We start from the raw sequence: 23501 nt of genomic DNA, 5'->3' as shown, positions 1-23501 counted from the left end.
TTTGCCGACGACAAACCTTAAATGTGGTGTTGTCCTCCTTTCTAAATCCCTTTTACTCAGTTTTTAAAATATCTAGTTAAACGCTTTTACTTATACACCGTGGGGATCTTTTTTGACAGACCTCAAAATTGTTCTGACCCAATTTGCTGTCTTTTTAAAGCTTTTTTCCTCAGAGTAATTTCTCATGACACTTCAATGTCAAGTCATTTTTTCCTCCTAATGTTGGCAAGTAATAAAACCTGTATGATCTCTTCAAACTGGCCTCATTGTCTTGTTACGGTTTGGCAGTTCTAAATAATAACCTATTTGTTTTTATGTCATATGATGCATTTCTTATTTGTATTTCTTACCTCCAACCTCTTAGATTGCTGTGGTTTTTATCAAATGCTGACACGTTAGTCACAACTCTGCTCAAGGTGTTGAATGGCATTGCTGGAATCAAGAGCATGTGTTCCTCCTTGAGGCGAGATGTGTTCATAGGCGAGTAGCGGCGTTATGTTTCCCAAGGTCAGAGAAGGTTTGATTTTGCTAAATGTTCATGTCAGTTGTTCTGCCGAGTGTTTCATGATGTGACTTTATCAGATCTTATATTGCATGATGTTATTAATATACTAGCTTCAAACTTGGCTTCTTTAAACAAAATTAGATTCCCAGGGGTTGTTGTGGCATATTATTTATTTGTAATTTTATTAGAATTGAATGCAATAATCTCAGACAATTTAAAAATAATCTCAAATTGTTCTCTTTTCACTTTCGCTTTTAAATTCACAATCACACATTGCCTACTCTTTATGTGCATAGCCTACTCTGTATATGGGAGCATTTTACAAGATAAGATTAATGTCAGTGATGCTCAGTATCTGTTGCGCAACAAATCCTCTGCCTTCGTCCTGTCAGTCATATCTCCTTACTCTCGTCACATGCTAAGTGAAATCTGATTTCTCTGACTGTGCTGTATATGGAGCAGAGTAGACGCTTTCAGTTTACAACTGTAGAATGCACAACTGAACAAAATGGGTTTTATTTCTCTAAAAAAGCTAAATTACATTGAGGTGGCGCCGAGGTGGCCAAGTAATATAATTGGTGTATGGCTGAACACCGTGTAACACCGGTAACACAGACTTCCGCAGCAAGCCGAGTGTGAGAACAAAAGGGCATTGGTCATTCAATTGATGGTGACCCGACTGTATTATGCTGTACCTGGACTTGGAGGGCATGCATGAGGGTGGACGAGGCACAGTGCTGGATTTATGGCAGCAGTTAAAAGGAACAATTAGCTTCAGATGTGCCCTATCACGAGCTTCCAGCAGTTCATTGTCCATACATGATTTCCAGTCAGGAGAAGTAGTTTTTCCATTGTAGCAACCTACTTCTTGTTTTCTAATAAAATTTCATGTTGGAGGCATTGAGTGAGCAAATTTAATCTTGAATTGATTTTCACAACTATATTAGGCTCCATGGGATCTGTGAGTTTTGTGTGCCATCTGGAGTAGGTGCCTAGACTCCTCTTACTCATTCAATTTATTTATTTATTTATTTATTATTTTGAGTCATATTGTGGTATGAGCATGCATAATCAAGTGCGTGAGAGAGACTTATTATTCAGTGAGTGGGTCCTAACATCTGACGGTCTGGATATTGCAGACGCTAGTCTGTTGTGGTTTAACATCACATACTCCAGTGGGTTTTTTCCCCTTTGTCATTCTCTCTGTGTGCTGAAAAAGTGATGTCTGACATATCAAAACAAGGCTGACAGTGTGGAATAGTTGTGTGTTTGGGCATATTTTGTATAGGCCTCACTGACCATTTGGTTGAGGCAAGTTCAGGTTTTTATGATATCTATGTTCCTAAAGATAGATATGAACAAAGATCTTCTACGTATCCTGTCAATGTTTGTGTGCTGATGTATTGTACATAATATGCTTGTGTGTGTATTAGGGGTTTAACGGTTCAAATTGCTCACGGTTTGATTTTAGGGTCACTGTTTTGGTACGGAAAAAAAAGAACTACTGCCATAAAAATAAAGAAGAATAGACCAGAGCAAAGATGCAAATGAAATAAACTGCTTTTCAGGAAGGTCTAACAGTAGTTTTTAGATACAGAATTTGAATAAAGTAATCAAATGTAAATGTTAGTCTTCTGTCACTTTAGGACATAGGCTAATGCACAGATTCAATATACATAAGCGCAACTTTGCAAGAAGACTTGAAGGGAATCTGGATTTTTTTTTTTTTTCTTCACATGCTGTCTGAGATGCGGCTTTCCATGTGGGGGCTTCGGATGTGTGCGCACAGAAAACTTCTCGCACAGCGCGCACGGGTTCTTTTTCGCATCTTCTTCCGAGTGTTTAAATCAGCAAGGCTTAAAAACACACAAATGATCAACTTTTGTGACTACGCAGCACTGGCTCGATCGGGACAATGACAGTTCCGTCACCGAGTGCCTGTTTAAACACAGAAGGCAATGTGTGCTGTTTTGGTCTCACCTGCGCTCTCACGCTATCAATACCCGGGTGATGACAGCATAAATGACTGGCAAAATTAGAGCGTACGCCACATACAAAGTTTACAAAGAGTTATTGTTTTGTCCACGTTATTTAGACCATCGCATCAGGGTTGTCATGTATTGGGAAAACAGAATGTTCCCGGAGAGGAGATTTATATGACTCAGACGGCGGCTCTATCAGCGGCTTGTCTCCTATGTTTGCCATGCTGAACTGTAACACACCAGCACATGAGGAACCGTCAACAACAGATTTACATAGGCCTACTAACAGTTTATTGGAAAGCTACTCTCACGTGAAACGCTTGAGATGCATTGACAGAAACACATTAGCGTAACTCTGTCCGTTTTACGAATTCTTTTTTCTTAAAAAAAAACAAAAAAACAACACATATTATAGATGCATTCAGATTTGAGATTAACTGTGGTGCAAGTGTGTGTGCCAGACCATGGGCAGACAACGGTATGTTTCGTTAATAATAATAATAATAATAATTATTATTATTTTACCGAGAACAGTTACACCACTAGTTTATGTACACACACACACGTCTGGTTTACTATCTTTGTGGGGACTCTCCATAGACGTAATACTTTTCTATACTGTATTTTTAACTCTGAAAAGGTTTTATTATTTATGAGTTCTTCACATCTCTATTGTAGATACTTTCTCATTAACTTCTGATCTCAAAATGAATAATTATTCAGGGTTTTTCCTGGGTCAAAGATGGTCTTTGGTGGTGTCGGACAGACAAGGTCATCTACACACACAGTAAGCCCAGTACTGACAAGAAATCCAAAATAAATGCAAAGAAACCGTTTGTAATATTAATTTAAATAATCACAGGATCATAATAATGTCAGGGGATCATAAAACAAATTGCTTAGAACTACTTTTATAAATATCTGTACATTTATATGTAAAAAGTAATGAAGTGACTGATCTGAAAAGTTAGTAATAAAATGAACAAAGTAACAGATTGCACGTTACATATAAAAAGTGGCAGATCTATTATTTTGCATTTACAGTCCAAAACTGAATGTACAGTTCATTTGAGATAAAGTATCAGATTGTTTTGTTCCATCCATTGCTATCGTCATCAATGTCAATCGGATTTAACTGCGCATTTAAATATGGCTGTCAAACCAGAAACTTTGCAAAGTGTAGTTCGCAGCATGAAAAATATATATTATATACAGAAAGTAAGGAATCACTGAAGCTGTCAATTACAACGCAAGGTGCACAAAGCTGCACTTTTGCGTAAACATCCATTATAATCAACGAAGCTGTCTTGTGCAATGAATTCTTGCTGACATTGTGTTTATACTTTTTAGTTGGTTATAATTAAAAGATTTGCGTGCATGCAGGATCTGCGCTGAACAAACTCTTAAACACATCTGTTTGACCATTGCATTCACATGCTCATATGTCTGTGATTGACTATAAAGGTCAACACTGCAAAAACAAGTTGTAATATAGAAACCTTTGACACTCTTCACAAAGCGCTTCGCCTACACAAACACTCACGGGAGCATTTGAAAGTGTTTTAAAGCAGCCGGCTATCAGTGAATATCGGTACTGAAGAACGGAGGTATTGTCATATTAAATAATCAGATAATTCTTTGGCGGGACAAAGATTCAATTTGGTGGCTGCCAATATTTTCAGTGCTGAAAAAACCCTGCTATTTATATTTCATTATGATCACGGTGTCTTTTAGTGTTTTTGTATTATTTATTTTTTATTTTTTTTATAGAAAAAATGTAAATTAAAATAACTATTTAATATTGTCCATTCAGCGCTATTCAACATGAAAGTACTTAAGAATTTTAATATTCGCTTGTTCTCTGACACTTTACTATTCGGGTGACCCGAATTTAAATATGGCTTTGATGATTTCCTGACTCAGCCCTCCACTTCTCCATATTGTTATCTCTGACCTCTACGCTGTCCTTTCAATGAAAGTGTCAAAAGCCTTAAAATAAAATTAAAAAGAACTTTTCCACTTTTAAATGTAACAAGCCTATAGTGAAAAAATCATAAATGCCAGAAAAACATGACACTTTTTTTAATGTAATTTTTCATCTTTAGTATGGGATTTGAAACAGACTTTATTAGTAAGGGTGACGTTCGTAGATATTCTGACCATAATATATATAAAATAACATGTCAAGACTAAGCCATGACAAAAGAGTCCGAAAAATCGTTTCATGCCAGTAATTTCACATGGTTCATTTATAGGTGCTCAGCCATCCCAAAGCACAAGTTATCATACTTCAACTCCAGCTTTGCCTTTTTTCCTTCCCTTTCATGTTTCTTCGGTAGAACTGCATTGCATTAATGTTCATCAGCCAAGCAGTATCTTCTGTCCTGCCTCTCGTTTGGATGTGGGTATGTAAGCTTTAGATGTCACTGTGGCATCCTAAATCAATTACTGATTTTGATATCCATAAAGAAATCCCCTGACATTTATTGCCATATACCAAGTCTAGTCTTTTGTAGGGTATATATTGATCCTAAGATCTTTCAGCTGGCTCATGGCTCAGAGGATGCAGTAATGTGTTTTAACAAGGGGAAATCTGTCTTTACTTCATGTATTTCCAGTGCCGCCACAGTCATTGAGATAGAAATAAGTCTGTTCCAAATTTTATGAGCTGAAATCGTGTGACTGATATGAAATGCACTTCAAATGTGGCAAATAAAATACACCTTTGTAGGGCACTTCAAAGGCAATGCCAGCCATGATGTATGTTGGTTCAAACACAAAAATACGTTTTTTTTTTTTTTTACATGTATATTTATTACTTAATTTAATGAAATAGGAGTAGATTTATAGTTAACTCGAGTCGTCTGGGATTCATTGAGCTTGTCACAATGCATTCTGGGATTGCCTTCTCTGTGAAGGATACATCTGATGCTGCCTTAGATTTCAGGCATAATTATTTTCTTTTCAATCATTGTTTTCAACATTTGATAACAACAAATGTTTCTTGAGCAGCAAATAATCATATTAGAATGATTTCTGAAGGATCATGTGACACTGAAGACTGGAGTAATGATGCTGAATATTCAGCTTCGGATCACAGGAATAAAAAACAAGTTCAAATATAATAAAATAGAAATGGTATTTTAAAATGTAATAATAATTTTTCAGAATGTTGCTGTTTTACTTTATTTTTGATCAAATAAATGCAGCCTTGGTGAGTATGAGACTTCTTTAAAATTTGGATCGCGTCTCAAATTTGGATGTCTTAAATGTCTCAAAATAATCTTATTGATGTCAGTTCAGATTTCTGTGAAAAAAAAAAAAAAAAAAAAACAATTCTCCATAAGAATGTAGGCAATATCATTGTAGCATTACTTCAGTGATTTATTACTGCGTATGGTTTTGTAACTGTTTTCACCGTCGCCGTGATAGATTATCTTCAATCAATCTCAAAGCTCAAGTAAAGTCTCTTAACAGACTGTGTGTTTTTTTTTCTTCCGGGCTACTCTTTCACGTCTTTTGATGTGACTCGGCCGTAGACGTCCCAGATTAATTGATGCATTTTTTTCTTGCACACCTGAGCAATCATATTCCCCTGTCTTCCTGTAATTGGGCCAGAGCCCAGAAGGGAAAACCAATTGCGTTTCTGTGCAAATGAATTCACCTTTGACCCGGGCTTTCAGACACTTCCATTCTAGATGTATCAACTGAGAGGTCTCGTGGGCAACATGGTCCTCTTAAAAAAAAAATAGCACATCCTTTTGTTTTCCACAAGTGCAATTGCTTTAGATATCATTTTAATCACCAAATGACAATCTAATGTTTTGGTTTTGTGAGGCAGGAGACACAATTTGTATTACAGGGCAAGTCAAGCTGGTTCTAATGAGAAGTGTTAAATGAATGACTTTGCTTGCGTAACCTGGTCCTGCTTCTCACTTTGATTTAATGTTCGGAGCTTATGGTGAAATCTCTTTGAAAGTCCATGCTTCGGGCATTCTTTCAGCCTCCTCCGACGCAAATAAGAACCATGTGTGCATTTCGTTAAATATGCAGCAGACTGCAATTTAAAAAAAAGACCCCCCAAAACCTCAGATAATGTTTTTGTTTTAGTAGGCTTAGATAAACTAATTGAGTGCTGTTTGCGAGACAGAGATGCAGCATTGGTTCTCATGAGTTAGGGAAATTGAAAAGAATAAGTATGCATACGTTGAAGAACTCTTTCAGAAAGACTGTAAAGATGTTTTTTTTTTTTCTCCCAAACTCGCTTCTCCACTGGAGCAGGGTGGTGCCGCTTTAGTGAACTTTTTTTTCTATTCCTCCTATAGCATTTAAGCCTGGAGGTCAGCAGCGGCCCGTACTGCAGCTTGTTGACTTGCTGATACACGGCGCCGGTTAATGGTGCGGCTCGCGATCCATCTGCACCAGCTTCTCTGGCTCCTCTGAAAATAAAGATTAACTTTCCACTGCTCTTGTTCGCTCTGTTTGTGTTTTTCCATTGGCTGTAGTAACTTATGGAAAAGGTGCTTATCCAGAGCTTTGGAAAACAATTTAGTTACTGACTTTGCCACTCTATTCTGTCGCCTTCACAGGAACTTACAGCGCTATAGCCGTGATTAATGTCGCCCATGCTCTAATGGATAGCATCCCAATACCCTTACAGTTTCCCTGCATGGGCTTTTTTTTGCAGCGCTCCCTTAAAAGTCTCGCTGACGACGAGGAAGCGTTAAATGAGGCTCCTTTGACCATTGAGGTTCAGTTTGTAGATGCCAAATATTTTGTATGCTTCAGAAGTTACTGCATACAGCGTTTATTTTTAAGACACCATCCTGGAAGTTCTTGATTCTTTGCTGTGTTATGAAGTGCTAGGGTCTGTGGATTCATTTTTATGACTGGCAATTTATGGTACTGGTTTCATTACAACAAACTTAAGTGCTTCATGAAAGTGTTTTTTACAACAAACATCTTACTTATTGATGAGATTTGAGGTTAGAACTAACCAAGTTAATATTGGCCTTGTCGGATTGTTGAGGAAGAGGCATGGTATTGCTTTTTTATCTAGCAACTGTACTTACGATTTTCATTGGCCGACAGTAAAACAGGTGGAAAAAGTCTTATAAATTTACTACTATATATAGAGACCAGAATATCATAGAGACTTAAGGTGATGATACACAGGGCAACTTTTTGAGCAATGTTGCTGGGCAATGTAGCGGTATTACAAGTGTTGTCACACGTCGATTAACCGGTGTATTATGGGTGTTTTTAGCCTAACAATACCCTGCACTCTAGCAACCGCATGACAACACTTCAACTAAGGTATTGGTTTTGTGTTTTTTAGTTGCTTAATATTGTTGGTGTCTTAAGAAAAAAAAGCAGTCTTGTTTGCCTCATGGGATTTTAATTAAGAGTCATTATTGTATTTTTCACACTCCATAAAAGGGAGCTTCAGTGCCTCAATCAGGATGTAAAGTAAAGTATTAAGCTTAATTTCTGAATGGACAAAATTATGCCATTTTTCTCATGATTTGATGCAGTTCTTGAAACACTTAATTCATATTGCAGGTGATGCATGCAAATCTGTGATGATTTACTTTTCCTCACATATAAATGTGCTTTGCTTTTCTTGGCTTAACAGGAACTTTTCAGAGACCACAAATGAAATTTGCTACTTCCTGTTATGGGTGTAGTCTGTATGATTTGTATATCGAGATTTTAATATGTAAAAATGCACCCAAAAAGCTCAGTGACATTTGCTGCTTTGCTTTACTTCTTTAAAGAAATGAAAATTATATTTTATGTACCTACTCGCGTGTCGTTTCAAACCCATGTCTGTCTGTCTTTTCAGGAAAACAAAAGGTGATTTTTGAAGAATACCTGGCCACTCTTATAATAAAAGTAAACTTGGGAGCTGCCAGCACCATACAAATATCTTAAAAATAATGTATACAGCTATATTCGACTATACATGCACTATGTTCAAAGTCTTCTGAAGCCATACAATAACTTTATGTGAGGAACAGACAGAAATTATACATTAATAATTGCCACCTCTAAAGAACAGTTTTATTATTTGAAATCGAGAACCAGATTAGTTCGATTTGTGAACTAATAATTCAGATCAGTATTGTGAACTGGATTAACTGAAAATTTGAATCTTTCTTTATCAGAATTTAGGAGAGAAGTTATAATACATTTTTATTATAATGAATTTTAATACATTAAAATTATGTCTGTTAATCACACAAAGCTATGTATTTAGAAAGCTTTGAATATAGTGTACTAGAATAAATGTATTAGCTATTTTTATAACACTTTAATGGTGCTTTTTGTTGTTGTTGTTGTAGTAATGTTGGTGCTTGACAGCTCCAATTCTCTTTCTCTTTCACTATATTGAGTCGCCCGGATATACTTCAACAGAAACCTGCTCAGTCTTTAAAGTATAATAAAGAGATGTATCAAAAGACATTGCCTTTGGTGTTACACACACACACACACACACACACACACACACACACACACACACACACACACACACACACACACACACACGGGTTTGAAACTACATGAGGTTGAGTATCATCTCTCAGTTTTCATTTCTTGGTGAATTATTTTTTTAAAGATTACATTTATTTGCTCCGGTACTTTTCCCGTTGAGTAAGGAACACAGTTCAGATTTTTATTTGCCATGCAGACAAGGGTCCTTTTTTTCTAACAGCACTGGTTTGTCTAGTTTTTATCAAGGTTTTTTTTTTTTTTTTTCAAGGTCTCTCTTTTTTCACTTAGACTTGGCCCAGCTTTGGCTACTGATGTTTTCATCTTAGACCAAAGTCAACCCAAACCTAAAATTGAAATCATTTCCATAACAATGCGCAGTATCTAAACAAGCTTATCTGAAGGTGAGATTGAAGACAAATTGTAATGGATTTGCGTTTAAAGCGGTTGGACACTGGAGCATTGACGTCTTTCAGTTTCGTTATGCATTTTCAGGTTCTTGTCTTTCACACAGGTCTGTAAAAATGGGTTTTCTTGTCTGTGCAAATCTTTTTACTTCTTCAGCAGGTTGTGGTTCACACATTAGCTGCCACAGAGCATCAAGTCTCATTGTTGAAAACAGGGAAATTCTTTGGTGAACCTACTAACATGCTGTTCCATATTGCGATACGTTGATAATTTCACACATTCTGACCAATCTTTTCTTTCTTTTTTTCTCAGTTCATTCACAAAGGAAAATCACCTAGGGAATGCATTGCAATTTATTTGAACATCATCGAATCACTTCAGTGTGGCTCATTTTGAATATTGTGTCATAGTAGGCATGAAAGCAGTTGTTAAAGCATGGAAAATGTGATGTCAACTCACTTGACAGTGCAACATGGATATTATTTCTCTGGAAAGGTTATTGGTCTGTCTGTTTTTGCCGTTATAAAACCAAGATGTCAAATTCATTGCCTACCATGGGCTGTTTCTATAGTAACCATGGGTAGCCAGGTATGAATATTTCTTTTTTCGCTCCTCATCTTCTGTCAATGCCCTCTCTATCTTTTTTTCCCTCCACAGGACATTTTCCCAAAATCTCTCTTTAATAATGCATGAGTTGAAGGAGACCTGTTATGTTTGGAGAGCTCTAGTTGGTTTTTCAGGCATAATTGATTAACCAGCTACTAATGTGAAAACCTGAATGCACAGATCGGTTTCCAAAAGACGAAATGTTTTGCTTTCAGTGGAGCCATATCCATTGATCAGGTTTAATTGATTATGATAGGTCTTGCAGATAAGTTATCCAGAGCTTCTCCAAAATATTCAACCTCTAATAGAACTTTAAAATTATGAAGAACCTTAAGTTCTTGTAAATTGCCCCATAGCCCTAAATTATCCACTTTGGGAACAACTTTCAAGCAACCCTCTACTCACATTTTGGCAGTAGTATTGCCATTGGCTTGTAATTGTTTTTTAGTTTACTTGCCAGACTGATATGAAATGGCACAGCTTAACATAAGTCAATCAAGCATTATATTATAATATTATGATAATCAAGCTTTATTTAACGATAGAACTTTAAGGTAATAGTAAGGTAATAGATGAGCCCACTACCGGAGAAACCTGCATATCTTCTGCTTGTTCTTAAAAGATGAATAATTCCAAATGAACTCCATTATTCTGACAGGAAAAGTCTCTCGCTTCCCTCTCTCTTTGAGTGTATGTGAGAAACACAGCGCTCTCAGCAAAGCGACGACGAGTTGTGCGCATTCGCACTAGAGTTTACGGTACGTCAAATACTCTGCGCATCCATTGAGATGAATTTAAATATAGTACAGATCGCTTGACGGTGAGCAAAACTCTCAAGCACTCAGTCAGTGTTCAGCGAGTGTAAATATATCTGTGCTAAACTTATACTTAGCCTCTAACACACACACTGGCAAGTAAAATCTAAGAATTTATTAGCCAATGGCTAATGGTAGACATTATTTAGTCGCCCAGAGTGAAGATTTAGTCGCAAATGCAAGCGATTTACTTGCATTGTAGAGGGTTGTCAAGTCAGCTCATGGACCTGCTTCCAAAAAGTTGCTATTTAGCAGTGCTTGCAGCCTTTTTTTTACAGCAATGAACTCCATAAATTCATCTAGAAGCAACCCATATCTTCCCCTAAAAGGTTCCTTCACAGATTTAGACATTTATAATTTTTCTTTTGGCAGCTGTGAGAGTTTTCTTCTTGGTCCATCTCTAGGGAAGGTACCGTGCAGCTGGAACCTCATCTTTTGGCCATCTCCATAAATCTGAATAAAGCTAGCAGATGACCTCAGCAGAAAAAAATAATGATAATAATCTTAAGACGATGTGCGGAGATACTCTTCACTGGAGTATCACGATTCATGGCTCGACCCACCTGGAGTGTGAAGCCTTAATGTTCCATGTTCACTTACACCTGGACTGGGATCTGCAGGGACTATTTGTGCAGTCTAATTTTCTCTAAATGTTGTTTGGAAGGTTGGTGGACTCGGGCTGCAATGTTGATTGATGGCTGTGGTGATTCATCAATCCCTGGCTGACAATAGCTGTAATGAGACTCAAAATAAGTTAGAGAAAGAGGAAAAGAGAGCATTATGAGTGAAGCATAAGAAATGACGACATTCTGGTATAAAGGAATAGGAGAAATGGCAGGGATAGAATAGAAAGAGAAAGTGACAGATCAGTCAATAAGAAGAGACTACAATTATGTAGTTTATTTGAGGATAGATTATAAAATGCACTACCAAAAGTTCAAAATTCATTTTTTAAGGAATTATTTTATTCAGTAGGGACTCGTTAAACTGATCAAAAGTGACAGTAAGGACCTTTTATAATGATACATTTAGCGTTGGCGAGCATAAGAGACTTCTTTAAAGACATTAAAATATCTTGTATTTTATATCTCGTCTTATATTATATATCTTTTAATGTTTTGTATCCATTTATATTGTAAATGCACTTACATAAAATTGTATTGAATAACCTTGGTTAAAAGCTTTGGTTGACCATTGCTGCTTTCCACGATTTTTCGCAGCATATTTGTCCTTCTGGTATTAAGAGAAACTGCTAGTTATCTGTTGTTTTCCAGCGTGGGTTTGGGCTGCTGCTTCAGCTCCAGTGAGCACCGCTGACGTGGGGTGTGGTTGGGTCTTAAGACTTTATATAAACATGGACAAGCACTTTTTCTAACCAAAAGCTGTAAATGGGGTATAACCTTTTTTTGTTGATGTCACTGGTGTCATAGAGTTTCTCTGAAATGTCTTCTTTCAGTGTTCTCTGTATATACGCTCTCATACTTGCCCTTGTCCTCATTAAGTTTGTAAGTGGTTGTTTGCGTATCTTAAGGTCATGCTCATTACAAGATAAATTACACTATTAAACTCTGTTTTCACAGCGCTCCCTTTCAGTGTTGATTCACACACAAATGCTGGAACAACTCTTGTCAGGAAATGTTTTAACCATTTCATGCTTTAGTCAGTGTTTGGTCTAACAGTTTTACATTAAACATTAAGTCATATCATTTTTTTAACGAGTGGTGCTTCATTTGTACTTTTCTAAAGAGTGTATCATTTCTGACACATCTTTGATGTTTGTTTTTATGTCAAACAGTTGCTGTGTATTCCATTCCATTTATATTTAGTATGATATCTTTAGATTAGTATTTTTGTGTATATTCTCATCCTTTGTCAAAGCTGTCAGTAGATTTTGGAGATTAGATCCAGATAACTTGCAACCATAGTTGGCGTTGGGAAATGCACCCCGGGCCAGTATTCTGATGCTTTATGGATAAGTTGGACTGATGCATGGTTGTGATGCACATCCATAAAGACTGATTTCAATTGCAGACTAATTGCTCCATTTGCTCAATGAGTCAGATGGATTGTTCCCTTGATTTGTAATTGCTCTTGAAATTATCACAAATTTAGCCTGCCTACTGCCAGCTCATTTTCCCACAGAAAACATCCGTGTTTCCTCCACCAGCTTTGGCTTATCTACAACTTGCCGTTTCCATTGTTTTATTCTACCTACTAGTTAAAGTTCCAACAGCTGTACGTGTGCTTGCCTTCATTAAAGAGAAGATGGCAAGGAATGTTAATGGTAGGTTCAAGCTGATGCGAGGCGGAGGCTAATTTTAGATAATAGCCCTAATTTGTGTGGGATACTGTGGACCACTCCTGGTCTGAGTGTGTTATATGGTCTAACTCCTAAACTGAGGTCACTGAGTTCAGATTTTAATGTCAAGGAAGTAAGGGAGATAATGTACATCCAGTCGGTTGTTATTGCAGAATAAACCCCGACAGGATGATCAGGACCACGATGCGGAGGGGTATTGCATCAGCCTGAAGGGGTTTATTCTGCAATAACAACCGACTGGATGTACATTATCTCGCTTATTACACGGATACTTGCCACATAATTAAATGATTAGACATGAAATATTGATCTGAGTCTAAATATTTTATTAGTTCTTTAAATGCAAACCTCCTGGGGAGAGATCAGTTGCGAGCAAGCAGCAAGTTCAAACTAGACGGACATTTAAAGGATACGGTACAGTCATATCATTACACGGCATTTTGCCACATAAATAAATATGGGGATAAGAAATAGTAATCTAAGGTGAAACTGTTTTAAAATCGTACCTGTTTGTTATCTTATAATCCAACACTGTACAAAACAATAGTCGCAAAATGGCAGCAGCTGCGTTTGTATGAAACGAGAGAGCGAGTCCGCGATACTGAATGACATAAGGAAATAACTGTACACAAAATATTGATTTTTAATATTTATTTGCTGACTCAACGCAAAACTTCCACGAGGAAAAACCATTCCTAGCACTGACTTCAGTAACCCGGATGAGCCTGTGTTATCTGTTTTCAGCGGTATGTTATACCCGAATCAAGTATTCCACTGAGCTGTGTAATAATACTCTTTACATGCCATTATTATGTGGTTATTGCATGCTAGCATTACCTCAGCGTCTTGGCTAATACTCGTGTAAAGCTCTTAAATGCAAGATTTACAATGTTCTTTTTAATTACAGGTCATACTCCTTAGTCATAGTTGTAAGATCTCAAGTTTGTGTAGCCTTTTTCTCATATGCAGTCCTGGGACATGTCTGAATAAAGACTTTTTTTTCATTTCATATTTCATTTAGTTTCATATTTCATTTAATTCAAATGAATCATTAATTAAATCCCAAGTCAAAGCTTAATATATCAGATTGTCTTATTTATTTATTTATTTTTTTTTTTATTTTTTTTTTAAAACCTTAAAGATTATAATAAATTAAAAGCTATAAGTAACTGGATTGCAGATTTATTTTAAATTACGCTTTCAGTTGGTTTTTAGTTATTGATTAAAAAATGTATACATTTCACATAAATTGAATTACAAAAATAAATCTACCTTTATCATTTTTACAGTAACAAGTTTGGTAACAAATGCTTGATGTGTTTAAAACTAGCTGATTTTCATGTTGGAATAATTTCAATAAATAATTGTTTTTTTCTAATAGTGTTCACTAAAAAAAGTGCCTCTAATGTTTAAAAGTATAATTGGACAGCAATTTGTAGCCCATCTGTGTTACGTCTCTTAAAAATGCAAATCATGCCATTAACAGTGCTGCATGCAAATAGTGGGACAAAACTAGCTATCATTTTTATTGGTAATTCAAGTAAGTTAATAATTACAAAGATTTATTCTAGTGTAGTCTGGTCTGAAGAGTAGAGTTGAAATGTGTAGGTTGCTTCCAGACATAAGGAACACATTTTGCAAAGGCATGCCAACTGTTTAACCAACACTGATATCATTTTCAGATGTGGGTTGTAAGTTTTAGTGTAGATATAATTTTTTTTTTCTCCTCCACATGCCTTTCCTCTTGCATGTTTCCAGGCAGTTGAGATGGTTGTCTGATGGTGGTCTGATATGACAAGACCAGCATATCTCCATCTGCGCTCCCCTGTGCCCTGGAGCCACTGGATTCAGGCCTGTCTGAGATTGATGCTCATCTTTTTAGGACTCTTATCTTACAATACACCCATACCCATCCTCAATCTATTTCCCTTTGTGACTAACAAAGCTCTCGGAGCACTGCCTGTTCTTATTACCCATCCCTCTTAGGTTATCTTTTCTTGCGATCGATTCTTGTGTTATTTTCTGTCATTATTGTTCTCTTGTTAACCACAAGACGTGCCAGGCTCTAGCTAGCATTCAATAAATGTGTTTCTTCCCTCATTCAGCCTTCATCTCTTTGGCTTTTTCCTCTTTTAAGGGTTTTATTTTTACCCTTGTTTGATGCTTTCAGTGTTTAGAATGATTTTTACTCGGCCACTCGGTTATTGACTCACTGGCTTTGTTTGGATGGAGATGTTTGCATCACTGTAATCCGGTCTGTATACTGAGGACGTCATGGAAGAATAAATGTTGAGCTGTTGTCCTCGATCCTCCTGACAGGGGTTCCTATTACATGTTACCGCCCTTCGAATAAAGAATGACTTTTTGCACTGCGCTTTGCGGAAGCTGTTTTGCTGTACCTTTGAATTTATTGCTTAAAAATGTAGTTAAAATTTGGGTTGGTCTGTGTGTAATTCACTACTAGTTTCCTGCTTTAATCAATCAATGTGTTTAGTAACTGGTCTGTACAATCGTCAATGTTTCTGGTCTTGCAGATAGCACGTGTCTGAATCTATAGCATGACAGCTTGAACCCTGGCTCACTCCAGAGTTTTAGCTTTCATCAAACGGAGAGAGAAAAATCGATCTGCACCAGTGCCGGTTTGATGACTCTGGCCCTCTGGATGATCTTGTCATGTGTGATTGTGCAGTCAGCTGACAGGAGATTGACTCGTTCAGTGTTACTTGTACTTGAGGCTGTTGGACATGTACAGCTGTGTGCAATGCTTTTCTCTCTGTTAATATTTCTTCCATCTGGATCATTAAGGTCACGCAGGGGTCCAAAACTGGGCTTCGTACCGATGATCTGGAGTGGCATTCACTTTCATTTCGATTTTGTGTTACAGAATAGACTGAAGATAATTGTGAACAAGCGGACATTAAGACACAATATTTAAGTCTTTGATTTAAACTTAAATGTATAGTTCACCCAAAAATGTTGGAAACTAGATTGCACGTACTTTTTTAAACATTTAGAGTCTACAAACAAAATGGCTGTTTGAATTCCTGGAAAAATCAGTATGTGGTGAGCTAAATGTAGCCTTGTGGTTTTTTTCTCTTCCCCTCAGGTATTTGGAGATTATTATCACTTCAGGCACCGCAAGGTGGTGAAGAGGTCTTTATCAGAGCACAGAGGAACACACATTCGTCTGCAAACAGAACCCCAGGTATGTGTGAAATGTAGATTCCGGACCCCCCCCCCCAGGAAACTCAAAGGTCTAAACTCAAAGCCTTGTCTAAATTAGATGTAAAAAGCCAAAACACGGAAGCCATTGATATCTGAATAAGCCTGATAGAGAGAGTAAAGAAATTAGTGAATATTACGTTGTAAAAATGCACAATTTTACACACATAACACACAAATATTATGTATTACAACATTCTTTTTATAATTGTGAAACTAAGAAAGTTTCACAATTTGGACCCCTTCTCATTAAAGTTTCTCCTCTTTTTTTTTTACACACCATTCATCATGCTCAATAATGCAACCATTTTATTTTAACATGACTTTGCTTGAATAAATGTTTTCTGGGACCAACATTTGGTTCCTAATCTAGCCTATCCCCCCTTTCTTTTTAATTTTGATATTTAATTACATTTTTTTGAAAATAAATGGCATTTTAGTCATGATCAAATTTGATGAAATAGAGCATTTCATCATGATTTTTGATGAAAGGGTTGCAACATTTGCTGACATCATATAAAATGAATTAGGGCTGCATGATATTGGGAAAAAACTGACATTGTGATGTTTAGTTTTTCTATGATATATTGCAATATGAAAACAGTTTCACCAGAAGAATAGCTCTATTTGGAAAGAATTAAAGGGATAGTTCGCCCAAAAATGATATTTAAGCCATGATTTACTCACCCTCAAGCCGTTCGAGATGCATACGTCAATCTTTTTTCAGACGAACACATTTTCAGTTATTTTAGAAAATGTCTTAGATCTTTCAGTGGTTATAATGTGAAGCAATGGGGTCCAGCTGATTCAAGTCGGAAAATGTACATGCATCCTTCTCAAAAATAATCCATCCGTCTCCAGGGGGATAAACGAAGGCCTTCTGAGGGTAATCCGTGCGGTTTTGTCGTAAAAATATACATATTTAAAACTTTATAAACTAAAATAACTGGCTTCCGGTGGCGGTCGGTGCGAGTTCACAGAGATGAATGCGTCGTGACGTAGAACGAACGTGACAGCGGAGCCAGAGAGCAGAGCAAAACAAAACTCAACGTTCGTTCTACGTCACGACGCATTCATCTCTGTGAACGCGCACCGACCGCCACAAAAATATGTATATTTTTACGACAAAACCGCACGGATTACCCTCAGAAGGCCTTCGTTTATCCCCCTGGAGACGGATGGATTATTTTTGAGAAGGATGCATGTACATTTTCCGACTTGAATCAGCTGGACCCCATTGCTTCACATTATAACCACTGAAAGATCTAAGACATTTTCTAAAATAACTGAAAATGTGTTCGTCTGAAAAAAGATTGACGTATGCATCTCGAACGGCTTTAGGGTGAGTAAATTATGGCTTAAATATCATTTTTGGGCGAACTATCCCTTTAATAAGTCTAGAATTATTGGGGTGATTTTGTAGGGGAGTGAATCTGCATTGAAAATAATAAACAAATAGCATAGATAGCGTTGATAAATGCAATAGAACAAAGATACAAATTAAATAAACAGTGCTTTAGTCTGTTTTCAAGTATGTCTAACGGTATTCAGGTACATAAATAACACTGCATAGGCTTCACTGTATAAATTAAATATGTATTTAAAATATTTGTTTCTTTGTATTTTGCTGTTTGATTAACATTAATGACATTAGGCTTCTGTCATTTTAAGAGCTAATGCATGAATCCAATATAATGATATGTATCCATTTTCTTTCTCAAATGTTTACATTCACGTAAGCTGTACTTTCGCATCTTTGTGCGCTCAAATTGTTTAAACTCACTTGAATGTTTAAACTGACAGGACCTAAAATCGTGCGAATGATACATTTTCACTTTATGATGATTAAACTTTGCAATTAATCCGAGAAATACATGCGGTTTGAACTGTGCCTGGTCCGTAAGGATCACGTATGAACTATGATCCTTATACCTGACATCGCACATGCTGCGATGTTACTATCGTGAATGCACACATCATGATATTGGTGCTAAAACTATGTATCACGCAGTCCTAAAATTAATAGAAAATGAAACAATTCTTATAATATTTAGTTTGACCTTATGAGGTTGATAATCAACATATTATGAAGGTTAAACACATCCTTCACTGGTCTTGTAAGAATTTCTGCCCCTAATTTGTACACTATTCATGGAAAGTGCCTTGAAGCAAGTAAAGTTATTTGCTTTGTGCTGATTTATGACATTGGACTATACGACTATATTTTGCTGTGTACCCCTTTTTCTAACTTTAGCCTAGCTTCAGCTAATAGGACATTGCATTACTTTGGACATTGGACCTTGTTTTTAAGTTTTTGTCTGGTTCCTCAAAGACCTCATTACATTTCCTCAGGGACTCCAACTAGACCCAATCACTGTTGTGCATGTAAGGAAGCACCAGGACCTGCACACTCAATTTTCAAGTCTTTCATCTTTGTTATAATTTCACTGACACTCTGCAGCACACTCTCTTTTCTTTTCTTTTTTTTCCTTGTTTTATAAAGGATTAAGGGGAGACCTTTTTTTATTTGTCCAGAGATCCTTTTTTTCTTTTCCCAACTGTTTCTAGAAACCTTGCTTTTTTTATGTTCTTCGGTTTGAATCGTCTACTCTGAATGTTGTTGTGAATCTTTCCGTTCACACTCACACACTGTTTTTGTAAAGCTCATATATCACAACTCCTCAGTTTCCTCCCCTGTGTACACTGCTTTTAAGAACACCAAATAAAACACTTTCGGTTTCTCTTGTCACAGGTGTGAAATACGAGGGTTTAAAGTTGCGTTGCTCACGATGCGTCGACCTGACATCTGCGTTCGTTCAGTACAGCCTTAGAATTTGTCGTTCACCGGCCTCACTGATCCAGATGGCGAGTTTTGAGGAGACGTGAAACACAAACCCTGCAATTTTAATGCCAGAGGAATGCTAAGGGCTAGAAACCCCCTTAATGGAAATCACTGACTGGACCCGTATGGCCCATTACTCAACTTTTAGAGGGGGTTAAAAAGTCCATCTTGTAACATGGCTGCAGCGCCACGCTCCATCAGCGAGAATGGCCTCCAGGAGCAAAGCGACTTCCCTCGAGATGGGAAAAGCACTCCATTGTCCAGTGTGCAGAAGTGATGAGGTGTGTGAATAATAAACCCAGCTGGGTCCCAACACAATGAAGGAGAGTCATCGCACGAAGCCTGTCTGATGTCAAATACATTTCCAAAAAGTTTCTTTTGTTCATGAACACTCAATGATTAGTCCTTGAGCTACGGTGATGCTGGTTGTCCACTTAAATTTCATGCATTGGATGCATTGTCAAAGACACAAGTCTTTTGGGAAGTACACTTTTGAACAATCTGGTAAATTTCTATTATAGCTTTTCTCATACTACTGCCACCTGATCAATATGATCAATCACTTTTTGTATTCCTCCTTTGTCAGTCACTTTTGATGAACGCATCTGCTAAATTTTAAAAATACCTTTTTGTTGCTGGGATTGTCAATGCAAACACCTCTCATTCTCCAATGATTATGTAAAAAAATTAGTGAGCTGTAGTGTTGTCAAATTAAAATTTTAGCTGCAAATATTTGTCGTATTTAAGATAAAAATGCTAATTGGAAAGTAATTTCAATTAAAACCATGTTAAAAAAATTATATTAACAGTGCAATAACAGTAAGTAGAAAAATCTAGAAAGAACAGTTCTAGTGTTTCAAATAATCCAGTCATAGACAATAATATCGGGGATTGCAATGCTTGCTGAACACCAGTAAAATGAAGTGCTTTACTGACATTTTAATTCATTCGCCCAAATGCATCTTGTACCCTTAAAAGAATAATCAGACAAATACACAACATAAAGATAATTTAGCAATTTGCTTCTGCACAAAATGACGGGAATGCATCATGAAAGTGAACCGCGCTAATGGTAAGTCACTTTGTAAATGTGCTCTTTTTCTACAGTAGCAAAGTACGTTCAAAACCAAAGCATAAAAAATATTGTATGACAGTAGTGTGCTCTAACTATTTTGAAGGTTTTCACAACAAGGGCAGTTTTCACTTTTTTTAATAAATCTTTAAATCAATACGTAAAATGTGTCAATATTTGGTTTAATTTTGTACTTTTATTTATATATTTAATTTTAGTCAGAGCAAAATTGATTGATTGATTTCTCAGCCCTATTGACATTGTAGGATTGTTAATCGTCACTGTCGTTCATAGCAGCAGAAGGTTGACTTCTGGCCATTTTGATTATGCAAATGACTAGGGTTGTCATGGTACAAAATTCTAGTAGTCGATACTAGGGATTATGTTGATAATCGATTAATCTGTTGAATTTTTTTCTTAGATTAATCGGATGAAAAATCAAAAAAATCAAATAAAAATAAAAATTATACATAAAAAAATGTTTTAATTAAACATTTATTTAAACTCATTTAAACTTATTTTAAACAATATTATTTCACATCCTCCCCAATACTGTCCTCCAAAAAATGTGTAATATAAAGTTAATGGTAATGATAAGTTAAATATTGTGAATGTATCTATGTAGGGTAAGCAAAAAAGGGTAAAAAAAATAAATAAATCTAAACCTAAAACCAACTGATTTATTACTAATTTAAAGCAGAACTTAAAACAACAATATTAAAAAGGATAATAAACAAACAAAAGCACAACATTTTAATTTGTATAATTATATTATAAATATTCACACATTTTATATATTGATTTAAAGATGTATTAAAAAAAAGTGAAAACTTTATATCTTATATTATATTATACATTTAAATAGCCTTCACATGTTTATAACATTGTTTATAAAAAGATCAAATGAAAATTAGTAATAAAATGAAGGACAAAGAAACACATCCACATTACATAGAACAAGTAGCAGGTCAGTTTCCATTTTGGATTCAATCGCACATTTAAATACAGTTGTAAACCCAGAAACTTTGCAGTGTACTGAGCAGCATGTAAAACAAAACTTTTATTCAAATTGTATATGGGTTATAAACAGAAAGCGAGCAAAGAGCGCTCCCTTTATAATCACTGAAGTTGTCAATAGAACTCATTATAATGAGCAATACTGTCTACACTGGATGCGGCACAATGCGACACGACACATGTCCGACAGTGAACTGATGCCCTGTTCCATTTCTGACGTACTTAAAGCGCTCGCGCTATTTGTTCTGACACGAATAACAAATGAATTCGCAATGGTCGCTTTGTCGCATTCAATGTAGACAGCCTCAAGCTGTTGCGGTGCGATAACTGTCACGTTCGATGTAGACACGGCTATGTTCAGTGCCTGCTTACTGAGATCTCAAGCTCCCACTATAATCAAAAAGGCTGTCTACACTGCAAAAACGAGTCCTTTATTTGCATCGTGTTTACACTTTGTTGGTTATAATGAAAGGATTCGCGAGCATGCAGAACTCTAAAGTGTGCGGTGAGCGAAAACTCCAGTGTTTTGAGTGGATTTGCCATTGCGTTCACGTGCTCAACAGATATGTCCGTGATTGACTCCAATGATCAATACTTCAAAAACATGTTGTAAACCGAAACCTTTGACGCTCTTCACAGAGCGCGTACACAGATACACACAGGAGTGTTTGAAAGCATCCGCCTATCAGCGGCTACCGAATATAACCGGTACTCTACCTGCTTTTAAAATGTCAGTACCGACTTTGTACCAAAGTACCAGTACTTTTGACAACCCCACAAATGACTATTATTGTGACAGAAATCGCTCCTTGTGAAGTGAAACCTGCAGTCATGTGAAGATGTTGCTCTTGTAGAGCATGTCAGTCCTGTTGCTCTCAGCGGGTCCCATTGGCATTTCCCCTGACTGCCCTGCTCCACTTCCTGTTGTTGAATTCTTTCGCTCCCTTTCGCTCTACGTGTTTAATCTCAAACAATAGTGACTGTTGTCAGATTTGGAGTGCTAATTACTTTATTTATACTTTGCTTGACCTTTTCATTTGTGCAAGCTTTAAGTAAAGTATTTTATGTCTAATAAATTACATATTAAGAAAAAGCATGCATTAGTCTTTATGGCTAAATGTTTTGTGAAAATATGATTTAAGCAACTGCATTTTAGTAGAGGTTAAGATATTTCAGATCACTTTGTTTCATCTTCAGCTCTCTCTCTTTTCTGTCCATCACTCAGTCCATCTTCATAGCTTCGGAAATGCATTTCATATTTCTGAGTCTTTTGGCAGCATTCATATTCTCTTTGAAACACATTTGGCTCAAGTCAAAACATCAGAGCTGTCACAGATGTAGCAACATCAGTCATGAGGTTATACATTATGCATTGCCAACTGAGTACTGGCTCTAATTGAGCTTAGTTTCAGATGAGGTCGGTCTTTAAAAGTTAGAAACGCTTATGTGTGCTACTTTTTTAATTACCGTATTACTCTTGCTAATTAATCAGCTGGGGGGAGAGTGATACAATGTTTAGACAACATGTCTCTCTTCAATAACTTGCCAAGCAGACATCCTCAGATATTAATCCACGTTCCTATCCGGCACTTTTTTTTCCATGCATTTTCTTGGATCTGCGTTCCAGTGATAACATCAGTAGGTTTTGAACTTTATCTTACATGTTCAAAAAGATCTTGCCACAAAGCGACTAAAAATATATCTACTCCAAAACTTAAGGGACTTGATCATAAAAATAAGTTTTTATCTGAAACTTTGAAATGACAATGTAATTTTGTTTTATTCAACTTTTATTTTTATCCAGCAATTATCTTATTGACTTTTTGGAATTTTGAATTTGAAATGTAATTTTGTTTCGACTTTTCAAAGATCAATTGCGTACGGTTATGGGTCACACGGCCAAGTTTTAACCTTGAAACATGAATAAATCCCTAACTCCAAGTATACGCCACGTTAACAGTGATGCTTGCCTTCAACAACACTAAAATGTTTGTGGAAATGTTTGATTTTGTCAGTCAAGTCAAACAAAGAACCTCTGACAACATGACCTAAACTTTGAACAGCCGTCACTGCACAAATGATTGGTTAATTATTTTCTAATTCATCATGGAGAAAGCAAATATATTGCAATTCTGTAGATTACCAGAATATCATGCTCAGATTGCACATAAAATTTCATCATAAAAACTTGACCTTGAGGGACGTTGAGTGGTGGGTCAA

General features: G+C 36.4%; 1 protein-coding gene across 2 annotated transcripts in view; it reads left to right on the top strand.

Moving 5' to 3' along the window:
• The window catches only part of furina (furin (paired basic amino acid cleaving enzyme) a), an 87976-nt gene that overhangs the window by 22910 nt on the left and 41565 nt on the right, over positions 1 to 23501 (top strand). For both annotated transcript variants that reach the window (XM_084109145.1, XM_084109146.1), the window contains exon 3: positions 16235 to 16333. In XM_084109145.1, coding sequence (XP_083965271.1) covers positions 16235 to 16333 — 99 coding nt within the window. The remainder of the gene's footprint in view (positions 1 to 16234; positions 16334 to 23501) is intronic.

The sequence above is a fragment of the Abramis brama genome (assembly GCF_963993115.1).
Source record: "Abramis brama genome assembly, chromosome: 3".
Taxonomy (NCBI): Eukaryota; Metazoa; Chordata; class Actinopteri; order Cypriniformes; family Leuciscidae; genus Abramis; species Abramis brama.
This window is presented reverse-complemented; position numbering and strand designations above follow the sequence as displayed.